This window comes from Scatophagus argus, chromosome 8 (genome assembly GCF_020382885.2).
Source record: "Scatophagus argus isolate fScaArg1 chromosome 8, fScaArg1.pri, whole genome shotgun sequence".
In the NCBI taxonomy this organism is placed as follows: domain Eukaryota; kingdom Metazoa; phylum Chordata; class Actinopteri; family Scatophagidae; genus Scatophagus; species Scatophagus argus.
Genome location: NC_058500.1, coordinates 11,614,046 through 11,634,378, shown reverse-complemented (window position 1 = coordinate 11,634,378; position 20,333 = coordinate 11,614,046). Strand labels below are relative to the sequence as shown.

Genomic DNA, 20,333 nt, shown 5'->3' with positions numbered 1-20,333 from the left:
ATTCATAATATCTTTATAATTTACAATTGTTTTGAGTGATGAAAGCATCTCTATGTATTCTCTGGTCATCAGTTTATATTCACTGGTCCTCATAAAGGGCACGGCAGGCGTTCAGATGCATATTTCCTTTGTGTATAACAATGGACAGTGTGCTTCTCTTTCCTTACAATGGTAGGAACAACACAGGGTTTATACACAGAGTTGAGTACCACCATGACTGAAAATAAGACAGTGAAGAAGCTGAGGATTATCTCGATCTCATACACACACGTTTGAGACCGGCAAATAGCTGAAAGAAGTTGGAGGAAGTGGAGAAAGTGGAGGTGGCTGCTTTGGAATAAATATGTATTAAGACAGCACAGACAGCATCTATTTGACCAAGGCCTGCATGTGTATTTCAGTTAAACCTCAGCCCCTGCACTGTGTGAGGCTCAAAGGTGAGTCAATCATAACATTCAAATAGAAATTACAATGAAAAAAAAAATCGATTATGCAGTGTCTGATGACACAAATAAGTTAGTTCTCATAGAAATTATATTTCTTTTCAGATTTCTTAATATACTTCCATCCTTAGTCCCTGGAGCATATTAAACCTAAGAGATAATTCACATACTATACAAATTTTGTTTCTTGGATTAATTCAGCAAGCATACACTTCGATTCCCTGCTACACAGGAATCGGTACATGGCAGGAGCTCGTTTTAAAGCTGAAGCTTTAGGCATTTTAAGACATCATTTAAAGCAGCTGTTGGAATTCTTAGATACATTGTTTACATGGCTATGTGTTCACCACCAGCAGTAGGTTTAAGTCTATTTACTTTGCGGACTTGATAGAACCACAGGCGTCTGTCCTGAAAGCAGATGTGGCCATCAAGATGTGTTCAAAAGGCCAGCCTGCCAGTATGTGTGCGTCAAGCGTCCTCTTGTCTGTGTTGTCGAGTACAGCAAAGATGTGTTTTCCTTGGATCAGATGATCTTGGTGTGCCATCCCATTGGTTTCTCCAAGAGAGTGATTTTTGTCTTGATGGAGTGTCACTTCATTGGTGTGTTTGGTCACAAAAGTGGAAAATACGGCAGTACAGATGACACTTTCAAGCCACATAAAGTCACATAGGTGTTCCAGCACACAAGAGAAGTTTAGAAAAATACAAGTACACGTCAGAGTACAAAGCAAAGGAGGTTGTGGGCAGTTTTAATCTTAGTTCCCTTCCAGTCTTTCCTCTTTTCATTTCCCAGTGACTGGCATTTGCTGATACTGCAGCTTCTTTCACAAGTCAAAACATGTCTGCAGATATTCTCTCCGGTGAGTGTAGCAGGGCATTCTTTTCAGTTGTCTTTGTTTAATATACTATGCATGTTTTGAATATATACACAGGCTGTAAACAGTGTGTTAGGCTGAAATAGAATATAGAGCACCACAGTCATTCTGGCCTGGAGTCAAGAAGAGCAGTGTTTTAGATTTATTTCTACTACATTGTCTCTAAAAGCTGTACACGCTCATCTTGTGTATCTAAAAGCTCCCTATTTCTCACTCAGTCTCTTTGTCTCGTTCTCTCTCTCTCTCTCTCATACACATATACACAGACAACACTGCACACTGAGCTTGATGGACCTATACATCTGTGATAAGGGTACTCAGACAGTCCCAGGGAGCATTATGATACACTTGGCTGAGCAAAAAGTCTGACTGATTGACTCTTTGGATCTTTGTGCATCCACTAGGCTGGCAGCAGATATGAGCTGTTGTTTTGCTTTCACTATGAGACACAGTTACCGGGTTTTGAACCGGACTATAAAGACTGACTATAAAGATAATAGTTAACCTGTGAAGTGTATACCATTTTGTTATCCCTGTTCTATAGTCAGCGTGGCTTTGGACTCTCATCTCACTTAGCTGTTTTTTTTCTTCTAAGCCGCTCTGTTTCCTCTCTCATTTAACTTGCTGTTACCTCCTCAGTCCTCAGGTAAATCTTCACACGGATTGCGACTCAACAACATTCCTGATAGCAATGGCAAGAAGATACATATGTGCAGCATGACACACACTTCTAAAACATACATTTGTCTTTCATACGGCATATTGCACATAGCGCTAATACCTCAACAGATACATATTTATGTTAGTTTGCTTTTTAAGTATTATTCATACTGATTCATGCTACAATGAATACTTCAAAGCACATGCAGCACTACAATAGCAGAATAGCATCTGTTCGATATAAAGCTGATGAAAGACACATAACCTTTGCATTACAAAGGAAAAACTCACCAATGGAATGGTTGTTCAAGTACCAAAAAAAAATCGAAAATAAATAATGACAAAATCGATATAATTTACAGCCCAAGTTACAGTATGCCAGGTGGGTGCACATTTCCCTTCAGTAACCTCATACCTGTGCTGCAAACTTTATAAAATCTAATAGTGGAATAATGTATTTTTCTTGTATTTTACTTGTTATACAGGCAGGCAAAGATCACTAATTTTGATGAATTGTTTAAAGGGAGGATTATATGAGAAAGGACACAATGATTTTAGTTTGAATCAGTTTGATAAGGTAAGTGCAATTTTACCTGCTTTGCCAATGAACAAATGGATATCATCATGCCGTCAGCTTACAGCAGACTTTAGTACTCACATTGCTTAACACTGCAAAACTGAATAACACAAAGGTGTCATTTCCATCTATGACAGTAGATGGAACTTAAGGGTGTCAGAAATTCATTTAAGTTGATCACTGAGACCTTTCTTTGATAGTGGACCTTTTATAAATACTGAAATCTTAAACTTTCTGAATTAACATAATAAAATACTTTCATTAATTAGACATGAAACTAGTTAATTTTGCTGCCATGAAACTTAAAAACAACAAAATACAGTCTCATTAATCATGTCAGTTCATTAATCTCATTTTATCTATTTCTACAAACATGGAATGCTATGAAGTTAAGATTAGCATCATTTCTACTGGTCAGTGGTGTCAGACTCAACACTTAGACTCTTAAAAGAGACCCTTAAAGGTGCAGTTAACAGGATGGAGAAATAGGGACTCACTCAGGATGCTACACAGAGAGTATTCCCTATTTCTCCTCCTACATCAAGTATTTTAACCAATAACTGTAGGTGAGAAAGACACATTCATCATATTACAAAAAAAACAAAAACAAAAAACACATACATTTCAACAAATGAGCACACATTAGTAAATTAAAAAGACATTCATTCTGTTTAAAGAGACATTTCTTCTGTCCACCTGGTTGCCTGCACTGGCTGGGGAAAAAAAAGCCAGAGTCATGGCAAGAGTGTACATACTGTAAATCCACTAGAGCTTCACTGAGGAAAAATGGCAGGAAAAAGAAGGTGGTCTGCTGTTGTGGTCCAGAATTACAGCACAGCGATGTCATCTATCTGTTGGTCACTATAGAGGCCACAGGCTTGCACCAGGGGAGGAATGTGAGTGCACTCAGGCTTCTTCTCTGACACAGAAAGCAACAAATGACCATTTGGCCAAAAGCATATTAGCATTCACTCAGTGCTGCTTAGTTCAGTTTTCCCCTGACACAACAGCTGTGATCTTGGTGATGATTTTGTGTTTCTCTGAGTCAGGACCTTGGCAGTTTGAGCAGCAAATTAAAGTTGCTCAAGAGGGCTGATAGAATGGCATTTTTTTTTTAAATTGCAAGTTAATATATTAAATTACGTTTAAAAATAAAGGTTGAGCTGATCTAAAATATTGGTATTGTGCATCTTCTCCTGGAGGCAGTTTGAGCAAGAAGGTTAAAAACTACTGATCCCTTTACACTGTTAATATTGGTTATTACTGGTTAGGCTACTATTTGGCTACTGTTGCGAGCAGGATGACTACTGTCACATAGGTTGGACTAGCTCCATGCAGATACTGACAATGTCCTAAGTAAGACGGTGACAGTTCTATGATACGCGCCGTAGGATGTTAGGATGTGATCATCCTAACATGAGGTCCTCTCTAGTGACCTTTTCCCTAAGTTAATCTCACTTATCTGCTCTGGGCTCCAATACTTGGCGCCTTCCATTGGTCAGTACTGGAAGTCTTCCGCTCTGTTACAGTCCCTGTAGACGCCAGCTGAAGTTAACCATCCAGGGTAGCTCACATTATACATCTGTGCGCATCTTGGTGATGTTTACATAGTTAGTGTTGGCTAGGGTACAGTTTCCTGTTTTCATGCCCTCTGGTCTGAAGTCCTCAGTGCTGTGGTTCACAGCCTCCTGGATCTCCACATAGTCAGACTTACTGAGCGTGGATCCACTGCCACTCCGACCACCACTCTTCTTCAGATCATCAGCCGAACTGGCTTTAGGCACACTTGGGATGTTCAAATACTGTGCCTGTTCCTCGCCCTCTGTCTCTCTGTGGTAGAAGTAGTTGAAGTTTGACACAATGACGGGTACAGGCAGGGCAATAGTCAACACGCCGGCAATTGCGCAGAGAGACCCTACAATCTTTCCTCCGATTGTTGTTGGCACCATGTCTCCATAGCCCACGGTGGTCATGGAAACCACTGCCCACCAAAAGGCCTCTGGGATGCTGCTGAACTGGGAATGTGGCTCATCTGCTTCTGCAAAGTAGACAGCGCTAGAGAAGAGGATCACACCAATGAACAAGAAGAAGATGAGGAGGCCCAGCTCACGCATACTGGCCTTCAGAGTCTGTCCTAAGATCTGCAGCCCTTTGGAGTGACGCGATAGTTTAAAAATACGAAACACCCTGACTAGACGGATGACACGAAGAATAGCCAAAGACATGGCCTGCTGCCCTGCCTGGCTGTCCTCTGGCCTCTCAGCTAGCTCTGTGCCCAGGGTGATGAAGTAGGGGATGATGGCCACAATATCAATGATGTTCATAATGTTGCCAAAAAATCCAGCTTTACTTGGACAGGCAAAGAACCTAACTAAGAACTCAAAGGAGAACCAGATGATGCAGAGGGTCTCCACGATGAAGAAAGGATCTGTAAAATATGTTGTGCTGTCATAGGTAGAGGTGGCATTGGACATGGACTGGAATGGATAAGTGTACATCTCTTCATCTTCATTTCGGAAAACTGGCAGTGTCTCCAGACAGAAGCTGACAATAGAGATAAGAATTACCATGACAGAGATGATGGCAATGATGCGGGCAGGGCCTGAGCTTTCTGGATACTCAAACAGCAGCCAAACCTGTCTCTGAAACTCATTCTCTGGCAATGGCCGCTCCTCTTCTTTTATGAAACCTTCATCTTCCCTGAAGATTTCCATAGCTTCCTCACCCAATTCATAAAACCGGATCTCCTCAGAAAAAATGTCCAGGGTCACGTTGACAGGCCGACGAAGCCTCCCTCCTGATTGGTAATAGTACAGAATAGCATCAAAACTGGGTCTATTCCGGTCAAAAAAGTACTCATTCCGGAGAGGATCGAAATATCTCATCCTTTTTTTGGGATCCCCCAGCAGCGTCTCTGGAAACTGAGAGAGGGTTTTGAGCTGTGTCTCAAAACGCAAGCCTGAGATGTTGATGACAACCCTCTCACAGCATTCATGGTCTGGTTCTGGGTCATACTGGTCATGAGGTTGACCCGGATGTGCTGCCGCTTCGTCTGCAGGGTCGCTTGTAGCAACCGTCATGCTGCAAGGAGATGGGACCTGCAGATTTCAGACAGGGTGGGGCCACGTTGGGCCACGAGGAGATAATGGCTCCACACGCTCGTGGGTTCAGGTGCCGGCAGCAAAGAGCTACAGAAGAGGACAGAAAGTGCAGAAAGGCTACAATAATGAATGCGATAATAAAGAAAACTCACACAACTGATCTATTAACTTCACTGGCATATACTTCCAACTTCATTTTGTTAAACGTAGCATCTTTCACAGAATAAAACTATAACTCTGACAGTAATTGCCAGAGATGCTAACAGGCCAGAGTGGGACAGAAGAAACTAACAATGGGGGGAGGGGGGCAGAACCATTTGAGTGAATTGGCTCCATTGTGTCTATGTGTATTAGGTTATGAGTCCCCTCTCATATGAGCACAATGCAGGATCAATATGCTGGCCAGTAATACTGTATCAGCTCTCCCAGGGTGTAATTACAACCAACAAATCTGATTATGTGCTGAGTGCTCCATAAAGTCTCTGAGAGGAATTTCCTCTCTCTGTATGTGTGATGTGACCAACATTCCCCCCCAAAAGCTGAAAAAACCTCAATCAAATCAATTATCAAGTTATTAGTTAATTATGTATGCATATATTTATGCATGAAGATGTAGTGTTGAATATGGTATTACTTTGCTTTAGAGACACAGCCACAGATGTGTAGTACGGTTGTAAAACAATGATAAAAATCAACAAGTCCTACCTATTTGCACAGGCACTTGTGTCTTGTGACGGTGCTGCGTAACGGGTCAGCAGAAGTGTCCGGTCAAAAGTCAGCCCCCGCGGTCAAAGCAGCTCCTTTCTGCCAGGAAGCTCCGGCTCTGCAGCAACGCAGCATTGGGAGTGGGAGAGGGGACAAGGCGTAAGGATGTAGGAGTTACCTCCGTCGCCTCAATGACCGGCAGATACAGGCTGTGAGACAGCGAGGCTACAGGTTGAAGCTGGTGGAGAACGACGATGTTGTGGTGGGAATGGAGTGATCCTCGTCAAAGCAAATCTTTAAATGCTGGCACCAGCAAAATATGACGCCCTCATCTCAGAACAATACGCCTACAACAACAGCAAAGGCAGCCCTCCAGTCTGATATCTGCAGAGACTTTCTGGGGAAGGGAGATTGCAGGAGGCGCTGCTCTCAGTGTTTTCTAGTCGTAAGCACCCATTTCTTTGGCAGATTTAGTCTAAAGCGAGATCACCTGTTTGATCCCCAGACAGGTTCGTATTTCGCCCGGATGTTTTTTGCATCTCTGCATTTTAGCATATTATACTGTTATTTTCTGATTAATCTTCACGTAAACTCCACCATGTTTTTTTTCCTGATAGGGAATATCCATATGAACACACCAATGATGCACATTAGTAACAAATGGAGGCTTACGCTCACAACTCATCCATAGAATAACGCAGCTCCTCTGATTTTTACTGGTGAAAGAATGTTGCTTTAAAAAAAAAAAATGACACAAAGCAGCCAAGTTCATGCACTGAGATATTCAGACATTATATGACGGTGTTACTGGCAAGCGCGAATGAGTTAGTTTGGAGTGGCAAGTGCCAGACATGCTCAAGCCATTTGCAGCTCTCTCCCGTGTGTATCATGGGCAGCCACAATAGACTCCATGCACTAAACCAAGCAGCATAGCATTATCTGTCGGACTACAGCATAATTTCAGATAATGACATGCAGGAATTCACCCTGATTCTCTTGGTGCGCAGACGCATTTATTTTTTATCCAGTTTGTCTCCTCTTAAAAGGCGCCTTGAGGTTCGTCTGTCCATTCCTTCATATCTGTCCTTCTTCCCTCATTTGACTAATCTGTCCAGCAGGTGTGTCATCTCATCACGACCAACTGTTCTTCCCATGTCTCTCATATTTCACCATAATTCACCATAGTTGAGACGCGTGGGCTGCAGTAGGGCATCGCAGCGCATACTAAGAGCTTCTTGCGCGCCTCGCCCCATCCCTTTGCGCTCCCCGCTTCCCTGATACTCCTGTCCTCACTGCTTCACATTAAAGGGGAAGCATCGCCCACCAAAGGGTGGATACAAATATATACAAAACCTGCGAGTCTGAGGAGAGGACAGAGAATAAAATATTTGAAGCATTTGAAGGTAGAAACGCAAGACAACACGATGAGGAATAGATCTTCCTTAAATGTTGTTATTTAGCGTGGCCTGGTACATCTACACTTGACAACCTACACACAAGTTCCCCACAAACAATATCTTGATTTTTTTGGTCCAGAAAAACATAAGGGAAAATAAGAAAAAAAAAAGAGAGAAATTATCTACAAGAAAAATCTTGTGATCTAAAAGGAGGGCGGTATGAGGGATAATGAGACAGCATACTGTATCTGTGCACGTCTGTGACCACTATGTGAAAGTCCCTTTTACCTACCCAGTATCCCCCGAGAATCATTTTATCATAGTTTACACAAATCATGATTTTAGTGCTTGAAACACAGGAATAATCACAAACTTAACATATGAAGTTAAATGGGTGTGTGTGTCACATGTGGTGTCCTGAGTGTATGCAGGATACACTCACAGGCCCCAGTATATTTTGGTGAGTCAGTGATTATGCTCTGATCATTTACAGACCTGTTTACTGTATCACAGTGGACTAATTACTGCTCAGACCTATTAATCACATTCAGGCACACGCTCACGCACAGAGAACTGCTGCTAACAGCTCTAAAGGCAGTCACAAACTGGATGAAGTTCATGCTGAGAGTCCTATGAATATAGCCAGCTTAACTCCGGTAGTGAAGTTTTCCTGCAGACAGTCTGCTTGAAAGTGGGACAGGTGAAAATCCAGATATATCTTCAGACAGAGAGCAGAAATGGTACATGAAAGAAAAAGAGACTCCTGAGAGAATATCTTAGCAATACCACTTGTCTTCCCTTGTGTGTTCTTCATACTGGGCCATTCTCTACTGCCCAGCGTCAGGTTCAACATGATATGCTATCTCACTCCAATCAAAATGTCAAAATACTGATTAATATGGCGACATGGTACCACAGGGACTGCAGCAGTAGCTCACTCTCACACATATTGCCACTCTGGATGAAGGTCTCAATAAGGAGCTATCGACACCTTTACATAAACAAGCTGATTGATGGCCATAAACTCTTTAATCCTCGTCTTCTGTGAATGCAAATGAAGAGGACCCAATTCTAAACCTGGTGCAGCTAAGAGCACAGCCACCGATATCCAATGCTGAGTGTCAGCAGCGTAATGATTCATCATCCACCACCTCACTCACAGCAGTCATTTATAATATAGTTTTACTAGTAGGACCAAGCACTTAGGGTATGAGACAGAGCTGAGTTTATTGGGACTGGGGGAGGGGTGAGTTGTGTCCTCTAAGTGACTGTAATGTTTTATTTCACTCTTGCAAATATTGTGCATTAACAGTTTGCACACATCTGGAGCATGTTAGAATTCAAAGTTCATGATCGTGACCATGAACTGGTTTTGGTTAGTTGGTCTGAACAACACTATCATAAATGAATGATCTCTTATGCACATTACACCTGAACCATTATTTAACCTTATCAAACATGGATTACATCTTCAGGTGACACATCCAGATCTTCTAGAAAAAACAAAATAGAACAGAAACACCGACACTGAATGCTTTGCAGCTAGAGAAAACATGTTGAAGAGACATGTTAGCACAGGGAGCATTGTAATTAGCCAAAGAGAACATATGTGTGTGAACATAGATACAGGAGATGTTATTAAGCTAAATCCTCAAAACTAAATTAAGCTAAATCCTCAAACTCACTGCACCGGCTATATGGGGTATTAGTAGTTTCATATCACTGACACACAGTTGGCCCAGAGTTTTCAAGGCCATTAACCCATCAACCATTTCAGCTCCTCAGCTCTGTCTCCATTTTCCTCTCACCTTCAGATCGTGCCAAGTCTCAAAAAGGGACCATTGATTCTGTTTTGTGTTTAGCCGAGCAGACCAGATGGAACCACACAAAGAAACTTAAGAATGCTTTCCAACTAATGACCCCACATGATTGTTGTAGCCACGTTCGAGCATTTTTTCCACTGTATGAAAACATTTTAATTTAATTTGTCAATTTCTAATCGGGACTTTGCGCTAGCTGGCAGGAAATACTGATAAACTACAGCAAAGTGAAACTCCATACAGTGGACAGAACCCATTATTCCAGTGAAATGTTCACTTTCAGGCAATTTGCTTAGAGAGCACTTTCACTCCAGTCTCACACAAATAGTTCTGTTCGGATATATCGTCAGATGACCAGCGTATTTGGTTTTGGTATGTGAGTCAGCAGACCTGCACACCTAAAATCTCCACCCTTTTCTATGGCGCAGAAGAATGTGGAAGCGAGAGAGGGAGAGGAGAGTGCGTGAGACACAGAATGGAGAGAAGAGGGTGTTGATCCAACTTATGACAGCAGACCGCAGGGGAGGAGCTTCGTCCTGGGTGACCTCTGCTGATGCTGCAGCAGGTGATCACTCACTTACAGGCTACGACCCACTCGCACACTCAGATGTAATAAGCTGCTCTATCAGGCATGTGTATGCGCTCACCACCGGAATACATGCACACATTTATACAGGGTCACACTGACACAATGTTTCTTTAAAGCCTACAAGACAGGAAACTTTATAGAGAATGAAGAAACTAAACTGAATACACAGACACAAATGCGCCCATATACATATAATGTGGCACGTTTCGTCTGTGTTACATAGGTATTCCTCAGTAAATTCACTGTGAACACGCAGAAATCGTCCTTCTGTTCCAAATTAATTATGGCATGCGGGCCTCTAAATAACACTTAACATCAGGCATTCTTCTCTACAAAAACCAGCCAAGGAACTTAATTACCATTTTAGCATATTTTGACCCTTCCTCCCTCTTTTTTTTCTCATCTCTCTCTCTCTCTCTCAGCATGTTTCCCTCTAGGGTCCCTCTATAATTAGAGACTGACCTTGGAAGTTCTCTACCTGCCTGTTGAGAGCAGCCATGTTGGTAATGATCACTGCTTTCATGATGAGATATGTCCCTACCTTTAGAGTAGAGTACTCTACTATTGATTCTAGGTATGGTTTCTCTTTCTGTTGTTTTCACCCTGACAAAAAAAGAAAAATAAATAAATAAATAAATGAGGGAAATCAATACCTCTCTAGGTGTGGCTTAGTTTAAAGAGGAAATTTTGCAGTATTTTATCTATGCTGATATGAATAGATATGAAGACTAAATATGGATTGTAGATGTTGATTCCTCCTTTACAATGAGGCTTGGCAGTGAGACTTGGCAAAAGTTGATCGAATGTGCACATATACACGAGGGAAATGTCCAAATGGCAGGAAAGAAAGGTGAGTTTAAGAGGGAGACTAACATAGTCAGCAGGAAATGCAGTTAGGCATGTGCAGAAAATGAAAATGAAGGGGAGGACTGCAACAGCAGAGGTGGAAAGGGTAGCAGATAAAGGTCACAGTGACAGACTGATGAGTCATCCAGTAGAGCACAGCAGCATCTGTGTGTGTGTGTGTGTGTGTGTGTGTGTGTGTGTGTGTGTGTGTGTGTGTATGTGTGTGTGTTTTACACTATCACGGTCCCCACCATCTGTTTGTTGTGACAGCAAAAACTGAGATGACTGGCAGCAGAGCACCCCTTTCAACAGCTAGGAAAAATTGTTAATGTGCTTTAACATGTGGGTCAAAGAGTGTGTCTATGTCTATATCTAAAGAGTGTGTCTGAACACATGTCTGGGCAGGGAGTCCCACTTTGTCTCCTGCCCTTGTGGCTGAAAATTGGACACCGATCAGCCAATCAGAATCCAGAAATAATCAAATTTTTACTAGCAACAACACCATCCACCTTAGCAACCATCCTTCCCAGCTAGCAATGGTGTGGCTCTGCTATAGTGAACATGCAAATATCACATAACTGAATGTCACAAAAAACGTACCAGCAAAGTTTAAAAAGGGTTTTGTCTTATTTTACGCCATTTTATGTGCAAGTGGCTCTAATACTTACTTTAAAAGGTATTTCAAGTTAAATAACATCCAACTTAGCTATACCAGATATTTTTACAATCAACATAATAAACAATGCGATTATTTGAAAAGGGTTGGTCAATACGATGAACCTAAAGAGAATTATCACCTGAATCTGCAGCTCGGTTTAACAGAGCTTTATTGTGACTTTCGTCTCATTGTGTAGCTGTCCACTGCCACAACTTCACTGGCAACAAAGCTCTGCTAATGTACACTACCTGCTTAGCACCAAACAGCAGATAGACACAGTCAGTGATTAGCTGTAAAACATATTTGAACCTGAACTAGCAGAAGAATTGAGAGCTCCGTCAGGAGTTGGCTGAGACCAAAAAGGGAGCTAAAAGAGGACATTTGTTATCCAAGTGACCAGAAACATGATTCTGTCAGCTCATGAATGGACTGTGCTGGCATTGTCTTTACTCCACTTAGACCTGCTGTGGAACCCCAACCTGCCAGTGGGCCAACATGTTGATTCTCTGCCACAGACATACACATACACACAGACATATACAGTAGACCAGCTGATACTAACACAGGTGGTGCACATGTAGAGGACTGAATCTGTATATGGTCATTCTTTACATCCTCCAACTACCCTCCCTTGTTGCTATGTAGATTTCCTGCTGTAGAGCCGTGGCTGGTGGCGAGCTATGATGACATCATAGGTATTTTCTGTGAACAGTTGTGTTTTACTGGAGATTAACAGAAGGCATCAGGTATTGTTGTGAACTCAGTTATCTCTAACAGGTCTAGTACCAAAGCCCGCAAAAGAAGAGAGAGTCTGAGTGAGGATTTGTCAGTGATTGTGATGTAATGATAAAGTCTGGCTTGGTCTGGCTAACACTACCACTGCATTTCCGGTATTCCTTTACGGAAAGGCAGTTTGATAATCGTGAGCATGCAATGGCTGAGAGAGATGGCAGAGTTATTAGCAAGCTGTTAGGCTCACTAGAGCAATAAAACACACATGCTGATACACAGGATGACAGTGTGATGGCTTCAGACCTCTGTTAATGTTAATATTTACCTCCTCAGAACAGGCATGATATGAAGTTTTCCACTGGGCTCATACACAGTTAAGCTCTCTGTAAGGTGCAGTCATTCAGAGACCAGCCAAATGTGTGGCAATCTGAGATGATGTTCTGGGAGTCACCATCTCTTATTCTTTCAAGGCAAATATAAATCCCTGGTTGTTCTGATTATACACAGTTCTTAAATCTGTCAGACAGAATATTGTCTTTCATTTTTTGTATTGTCTTTCTGTTTCAGTCGTGTTTACAAGAAGATGCAGTACACTTTCATAATAAATTGGCCCACTCACCCTGTTACATGAAAGATTGCCTTGTTCTGTCTGTTTGGCACAACAGAGGAGACTTCTGTGGTCTGAATGTGTTGTTCTGTACCAGCCCTCTGGAGGGCTGAAAGCCAAACACTGTTCTTCACTTGTAAAACACTGTCACTGTGTGAGACTCTGTGTGGGAAACACCATCTTACATGGTGACATTTCCAGTACATCAATAGCATTTTAATGGGCATTAATGCTCCTATGAACATATTAGAGCAACACTGAATGCCACTCTTTTTTTTTATCATGCACAGAATCACATTTTTTATATCGTGAAAGTACAGTGATCACTTGATCTAGTGCCTTACTATCAGCTATTTGATGTTTTTGCTCTGCCTGTGTGCCACTTTTATCCTGTTAAACAATGAAATACAAATTGAATAGGTTGCTCATAGAAACAAAGAATAAAAACAACATAATGGAGTGAATGACTGAAGTGGATAAACTGTAGAGACACATCCACGCAGAGAGGGTTATGTTGTTTTAAATGTCTCTAGTCATATTTGACATAATAGAAACGTACTGTATGCACGCAGAATAGGTAACAAGGTCAGTTATTGACCCTAGATAATCTGCCAGACATAAATGAGTACCATTATCTCAATAATTGAATGAAAGCAGGCTGAAGTCCCTCTCAAAATAAAGACATTACAACTGATAATCTCTTTATACGGGTCATGTTTAAGACACACATAATAACACAGAACAAATACTGGAATACACAGCCTTCCCCTGACAATAATGTGACCCCCCCCCCCCCAAAAAAAGGACACCAGTGCATTCTGGGAAACAAGAGAGCCATTCACAGGCATGTGCATACATGTGTGGGTGTGTTTGTGAATGCCTTTGTATTGCTCTCCGTGTCAAGGGAATGGCTGCAACCAGCACACGTATGTTTGTGTGTTTGTTTCACATATTAGCAATACAGAGCACACAGAGCTAAGAAAGGCATATGGCTAACAGTCTTTGATTTGTATCACAGTTTCATATCAGCAAATCACGGCTGGCCTCAGCCTTTGCCACTTTTGACTTGAAGCAAAAGCTGTTAGTCAGTTAATGTCCGTAATGAATATCATTACCCAGAAATATGAATACAGAATGTAGAAATCCATGTAAGGTCCAGGAATGATGTGCTCTGCAAAACTGCTGGATGTTTCCTGAATCTGTCCTTTTGAAATTCATATAGAAAGCAATATGGAGAAATGTCCAAAACACAGTTCCAGCTGAATTCTGTCATGACCTGATTCAATTTTGATCTTAACTCCAGAACAGAAGCAGTTATAAAACTGCAGCTACAAGACTGCACGTGGATTTTTTTTATTTATTTACTTATTTTTTTTCTTCTTGCAATTGCATTTTGTTGCATTTTGTGGTGATCCAGAGGAGGGGCAGGCCTGCAAGACCTGCTAGGCACCGCTTGTTAGAAGACCATGTTTGAAGACACGGGTCAGGAGGAGGAAGAGGAGGGTAGGGGAAGAAAAATTGATCCAGTGGGAGTTCTGTCTCAACTCTTAACTTTGGCCCATCAGGCCCAACAGGAAGACGAGAGTCACTGCGCTCCTAAAAGGAAAAAAAAAGTCACTGCAGGTTAATAGGTAATCTATACAGCTCTAACATGAGAAAACCTTTCTTAGTAATTATCATTTAATGTTAGTTGAAGTTCACTCATGTCATATTTACTCTCCTGACAAAATACAGTCTATTTACCTAAATAGGATGCAGCCTAATTGGGATCATCAGGGGTTCCAGGAGGTCTGTGCAAAAAAATTGAACACCTTTCACCTGGGAGCAGGAGAAATAGAGAAGGAGGAGGCGGCGGAGGAGGAGGGAAAGGAGGAAAAGGAAAAGGAAAATTGTTAGAGCTAGACCCATCACACAGCTCAGTGGTCTTATTAACAACGCAAGACTGCTCTTCTTCTCCCTGCTGTCTCATTATCACTCATGCAAAAATCAATCCGTAAACACTGTCATTTCAGAAGGAGAGGATAGGGAAGAGGAGAGGAGAGGGGAAGAGTAGGCAGGCAACATTTGGACAAGGGAGACAAAATTTACCTATAAGTGTCCCTACTGAAGGTTCAATAGCCACATTTCCCATTACACTGTCTTTGGGTGAAGCAGATGCAAACCCTAACAGGTCACATACCGCTATTTACCCTGTATAAGAGTGTCAACTAAATGTCTACATTGTAGTGAACTTAAAGAAAGACATGAGGACCTTTGGGGAAGACATTAGAGTCTGTGACAGAAACAAATGCAAAATTCAAATGTGCTACATTTGAGGTGGACAGAATGAGAACTGAAAAGAATGGTGAGCATTGTACACTACTGTGGTCTGTACTTTTGTCTCTAACAGTCCATCCCGCCTGCGCCCATGAAATTAGCTTCCAGACTGACCAATCTAGTTAGACGATAAACAAGTAGCTCCCGTCTCATCCATAATATATCTCGCTTACTGATCAATAGACTAGTGTTTCCCCTCACTGGAGCTTTTATGTGGCCTGAGAAATGAGCAGGCCATTTAACTGATTTCTAGGTTTTCACTGACAAAACATGAAGTCAAGGTCAGGGGTCAAAGTGGAAAGGAATAATCGATGAAGAGGTCATTCTGTGGGAACTCCCACTCTGCCTTTAGGGTTAGCCAGCTGATGAGACCGCCTTAATTATCATTCAACCATGACTGGAGATGTATACATATTACTAGTGTACTGCCACACAAAGAATAGAAGAAATACATTCAGAACATGGCTCAGAGATTCCCCATTCTGTCTTTTTGAAAACTGAAAATTTTATATCCTTCTCACCTTTGTCTCTGTTTCAGTTAGAGTAATCACATTGAGTGAAGAGAGTGATCATAAATCTAGACATAAACTGTAGGGATAGCAGTGCAGTAGATTTGTGTCAAGAATGCAGGGAAACAAAGGCAACATAGAGGCACTGCAGCCAAAATTCACACGGTGCAGTATGAATTGTTACAAGCACACAAGTCATAACATACTGCTCTGGCAAATGAAATAAGGAATAAATTGTCTGCAAAAGCAAACAATCTCCATTCATCAAATATTTGACAAGAAACAGCACACAGTTTGTCATTTACCATTAACAGTATTTGACCGCTGCTTTGCCTGCCTGGTATCTAAATGTTATTTGTCCTCCATGTCTCTTTGAAGAGCCAGAAAAAGGAGGAACAAGGTCACACAACAGGTAGCACGAAATGGTGACCACCAGGGGGCAGCCCTGAGATAAGCTAGTTTCGTACATGCTGTTGGTTCCCTTAATTCGTTTCACGGACAAAGTCAGTTGAAGGTTAAAGACAACCTGGGTACACAGCAGGGACATCAAGGACATTTAGGACAATAGGAAAGCCCACACTCTGAGGCTGATGTACATGTCTGCAACTGCACCATTGTCAAACACTTCCACCGAGGTTTCACTTAATTATTTTGTGATATTAGCATTAAAGCTGCTGCACTAACCTTAAGTAACTACTTTGACTTGCGCCTGTGAGTGGAGATTTGGTTTGGAGAACAAGGTACAGTTCTGTTCAGGCTCATTCTCTGGGTAGAACTGTTCTGCCTGAATTGACAAATCTATAAAATACTTTTGTAAATATGCAAAACAACACTGATTTCGTGCCTGGGGCGGTAAAGGGATAATTCACAAAGAGATCAGAACTTACCGGTTTCATCAGTGGGAGAACAGCAGCCTCTGCTGAGCGCCCGCAGTAGTAGCACTCCAGACAGCTAAACAATGTGCTCCCAGTACATTCATAACTCCTCACGCGCTGCCTCTCCTTCCGCCTCTCGTGCTCGTCACCTCTCCTGAGTTGAGCCTCGTTCATTTTCAGTTCGTAGTGGCAATTTGTAACAAGACCTTCTTGCTCCAATTGGTTTTTTGTGTCAGTGTTAAAGTCACTGGGTGAGTTTTGTTGATTGGCGCCGGTCATGTTTGGACTCGTCTTTTTCACGGACGTACAAAACAGTCTTATTAGAGACTGAAGACAAGCGCTTTAGACGAGAATCTCAGCTTCCAAGCCATCTGGGAGGTTACTGTGGAAACAAGGAAGCCATGGCAACTGTGACCAGGGTTACCGAGGAAACGACCGTCACCATGGAGACTGCTTCACAGCGGGCTATATTTGAGGCATCCAAAGAGAAGCACGCTCCATCTTTGATCGCTGTGTGTGTGCGTGAAAGACGGGCTGTTTTCCTCTTTCACGTGTGTCTTGCACCGATAATGAGACGCTAACAGTCGGCTGGCCCCTGTGTTTATATGATGCCGTTTACGCATTAAGTAGCCTATCAGGACAGATCATATCAAGGAATTATACGGGATTATTTTTTTTAAAGACAGCAGCATCTGGACTAGACTTTAACGCACAATAAAGGCATAGCACAGAACGGTCTAATTGAATAATATGCAGAACTGTGTTTTTCAGACATCACATGTGTTTAAATACACACATACATATTTAAATGATTCTGAATATTATACATAGGCTATGACTGACGAATCACGACTCATAACGCATGTTCATACAACGTGAGTGTCCTTCGAATAGCATACATTTTGTACTTATCTTTCACAGTAATAAAGCTTCTGACACTACCTGTTGTGATAATATACTGGCTATTGCACAACGCACAACAGGTCCATTCCCTCACTTAGAAAATAGTAGGCCTAATTCTTCCAGGAGCTCTTTCTCTCCAAGCGCGAGTGGAATCATAGAGAATGATGAATTCAGATCACTGGAATGAAAAATCCTGATTCTTTGAATGGAGCACAAAGCAGCGTCTCTGAACAGACAGGGTTCCCTCTTTCCTCTTCTCTCTCTTTGATTCCTTTCTTTCTTCGTCTGATCTACCGCTGCTTCCACACGCTGGTGCGCAACGACAGAACCAGCTGAGTGTTGACACACCACCTCCTCCTGTGTTCAGGGCCATGACTCTTAAATTGGCTACACGTCGGTGAAAATCTTTTTGTTTATATTCACACAATTCTGCGAGTTGTGTTGCGTGGTGGTGGGGAAGTTGGGCTGCTGTTTGAACGCGCTGTTGATCCCGTGCTCCTCTATTACCATATACTCGCTCTTGCTGAGTGAGGACGAAGAGCGAGTCTTCCTCAGCTCCTCTGTGTCTGCCAGTGGCTGACAGCTGCCCACGTGCAGGTACTGTGCCTGCTCTTCGCCCTCCGTCTCTCTGTGGTAGAAATAGTTGAAATTGGAGACGATGACGGGCACAGGCAAGGCAATGGTAAGCACACCGGCGATTGCGCACAGAGATCCCACAATCTTTCCCCCGATTGTCACGGGATGCATGTCCCCATAGCCCACGGTGGTCATGGTGACAACAGCCCACCAGAATGCGTCCGGGATGCTGTTGAAACTAGAATCTGGGTCGTCTGCCTCAGCAAAGTAAACAGCGCTGGAGAAGAGAATGACACCGATGAACAGGAAAAAGATAAGCAGGCCCAGCTCACGCATACTGGCCTTCAATGTCTGCCCTAAAATCTGAAGCCCCTTTGAGTGACGTGAGAGTTTGAAGATGCGAAACACCCGAACGAGCCTAATTACGCGCAGAATGGCTAACGACATGGCCTGCTGTCCGTTTCCCTGCCTCTCAGCCAGCTCCGTGCCCAGGGTGATGAAATAGGGTATGATGGCCACAATGTCAATAATGTTCATGATGTTTTTGGAGAACGTGGCTTTACTCGGGCATGCAAAGAAGCGCACCAGCAGCTCGAAAGAGAACCAGATGATACACAGCGTCTCCACCACAAAGAACGGGTCTGAGAAGGGGGTGATGAAATATGGGAGTGTGCCGTTTATCACAGGCGCAATAGTGATCGGATCCCTGTTATCGTCCCTGAACTCCGGCAATGTCTCTAAGCAGAAGATGACAATGGAGATGAGAATGACCAGTACAGACACTATCGCTATGCCCCGTGCAGGACCCGAGCTCTCCGGGTACTCAAAAAGCAGCCACACCTGTCTTTGAAATTCATTCTCTGGCAACGGCCGCTCCTCCTCCTTAATGAAGCCCTCATCCTCCCTGAACTTCTCCATAGCCTCCTCACCCAGTTCATAGAACCGAATCTCCTCAGAAAAAATGTCAATGGGCACATTAACGGGTCTTCTGATGCGCCCGCCAGATTGGTAGTAGTACAGAATGGCATCAAAGCTGGGTCGGTTCCGATCGAAAAAGTACTCGTTCCTGAGAGGATCAAAGTACCTCATCCTTTTCTTAGGGTCCCCCAGTAGCGTCTCTGGAAACTGGGACAGAGTCTTGAGCTGCGTTTCGAAGCGTAACCCTGAGATGTTAATGACGACCCTCTCGCAGCATTCGTGGTCTGGTTCATAACGGTCCAGAGAGTGGTGGCCCGGGAGAGCCGCCGACTCTTCTAGCATATTGTCACACGCTACAACCGTCATCACGTCGGCCTCTGTCTCGGTGTATCCGTGGTTCACCAGATTGTCAGCCCGGGTTTTGGTTAAGCTCGGCGGGGGTGATTGCAGGAGGCTGAGGTGGTCGTCCATGCGCGGTTGAAGACGCATACAGGGGCGGCCGCCTCGCCCCCTCTGCGAACCCCGGTCAACCTCAGCCGCCGCCACAGCCTCGTCTCCTCCACCGTCTCTCTCTCACTCTCTTCCTTCGCTTCACTTTCACTCTCTACTGTTGCTGTTCCCGCCCACGAGGAGAGATCTGGGTTTATAAACAGGCCTTCCACCCGCCCACGGCGCGCCAGCGCTGGGTACCTTTCCCTGCCCTCCGCCAATCGCAGGACGCACCGATGAACACAAGAAGCAACAGACGGGCGTCACTCAACACCAACGTTTGGGCGTGCCCACCTCCCTCTATCCTTCTCTCCGTCTTGTAGGCGACACACACACACACACTGAGCGAGTCTTCTTTTTAAACAAGGTCATTACCCACAGATAGGACATTTTTTAAATAGGTTACTCATAAATATATGAGAGCCTGTTTTTTTTTCCTGGACAATCTTAAAACACGCACCAGCAGGACTCGCTGCCTTTTGTTAAATATTTGCTTCATCGAAGAACTGGGTGTGTCATGGTGGAATTAAATGTATTTGGAAACTGAATATGGTAACGCTGGTTTCTTAATTACGCACAAGATGAACAGATTGACTGGCAACCCATCTGAAATCTGAAGTGGCGATGGCAAAGTGAGGAGGAGCATAAAGGGGAAGAGAAGAGAGAGGTCAAAGAGGTCGATAGAAAGAAATGTGCTGTTCAAATAAAATTTCAGTAAGAAGAACAATAACAAATAT

The 20,333-nt window shown here is 43.1% G+C and overlaps 2 protein-coding genes and 1 long non-coding RNA gene across 4 annotated transcripts; 1 reads left to right on the top strand and 2 right to left on the bottom strand.

Annotated features, from left to right (window-relative positions):
- Nucleotides 1–372: 372 nt before the first annotated feature.
- kcna2b (potassium voltage-gated channel, shaker-related subfamily, member 2b) lies at nucleotides 373–7,679 on the bottom strand. The gene is made up of 3 exons (XM_046396110.1): nucleotides 7,348–7,679; nucleotides 6,362–6,479; nucleotides 373–5,743 (listed from the first exon to the last, which is right to left on the bottom strand). The coding sequence occupies exon 3, from the start codon at nucleotides 5,633–5,635 to the stop codon at nucleotides 4,130–4,132; it is 1,506 nt and encodes a 501-aa protein (XP_046252066.1). The 5' UTR covers nucleotides 5,636–5,743; nucleotides 6,362–6,479; nucleotides 7,348–7,679; the 3' UTR covers nucleotides 373–4,129.
- On the top strand, nucleotides 6,275–10,804 carry LOC124062992. Its single transcript, XR_006844031.1, has 3 exons — nucleotides 6,275–6,870; nucleotides 10,007–10,143; nucleotides 10,590–10,804. It is a non-coding gene; the product is annotated as an uncharacterized LOC124062992 (long non-coding RNA).
- A 2,902-nt stretch (nucleotides 10,805–13,706) lies between these two features.
- On the bottom strand, nucleotides 13,707–19,877 carry LOC124062958 (potassium voltage-gated channel subfamily A member 3). Of its 2 annotated transcripts, XM_046396105.1 has the most exons (3): nucleotides 16,723–19,877; nucleotides 14,754–14,828; nucleotides 13,707–14,606 (listed from the first exon to the last, which is right to left on the bottom strand). In XM_046396105.1, exon 1 carries the CDS (start codon nucleotides 19,594–19,596, stop codon nucleotides 18,001–18,003), a length of 1,596 nt encoding a protein of 531 aa, XP_046252061.1. In that variant the 5' UTR covers nucleotides 19,597–19,877; the 3' UTR covers nucleotides 13,707–14,606; nucleotides 14,754–14,828; nucleotides 16,723–18,000. The 2 variants fall into 2 exon arrangements, with proteins under 2 accessions (XP_046252061.1, XP_046252062.1); XM_046396106.1 differs by lacking the exon at nucleotides 14,754–14,828.
- Nucleotides 19,878–20,333: the final 456 nt, after the last annotated feature.

Coding starts and splice junctions, on each gene's coding strand:
- kcna2b (XM_046396110.1), bottom strand. CDS start 5,635: ATGACGGTTGCTACAAGCGACCCTGCAGACGAAGCGGCAGCACATCCG.
- LOC124062958 (XM_046396105.1), bottom strand. CDS start 19,596: ATGCGTCTTCAACCGCGCATGGACGACCACCTCAGCCTCCTGCAATCA.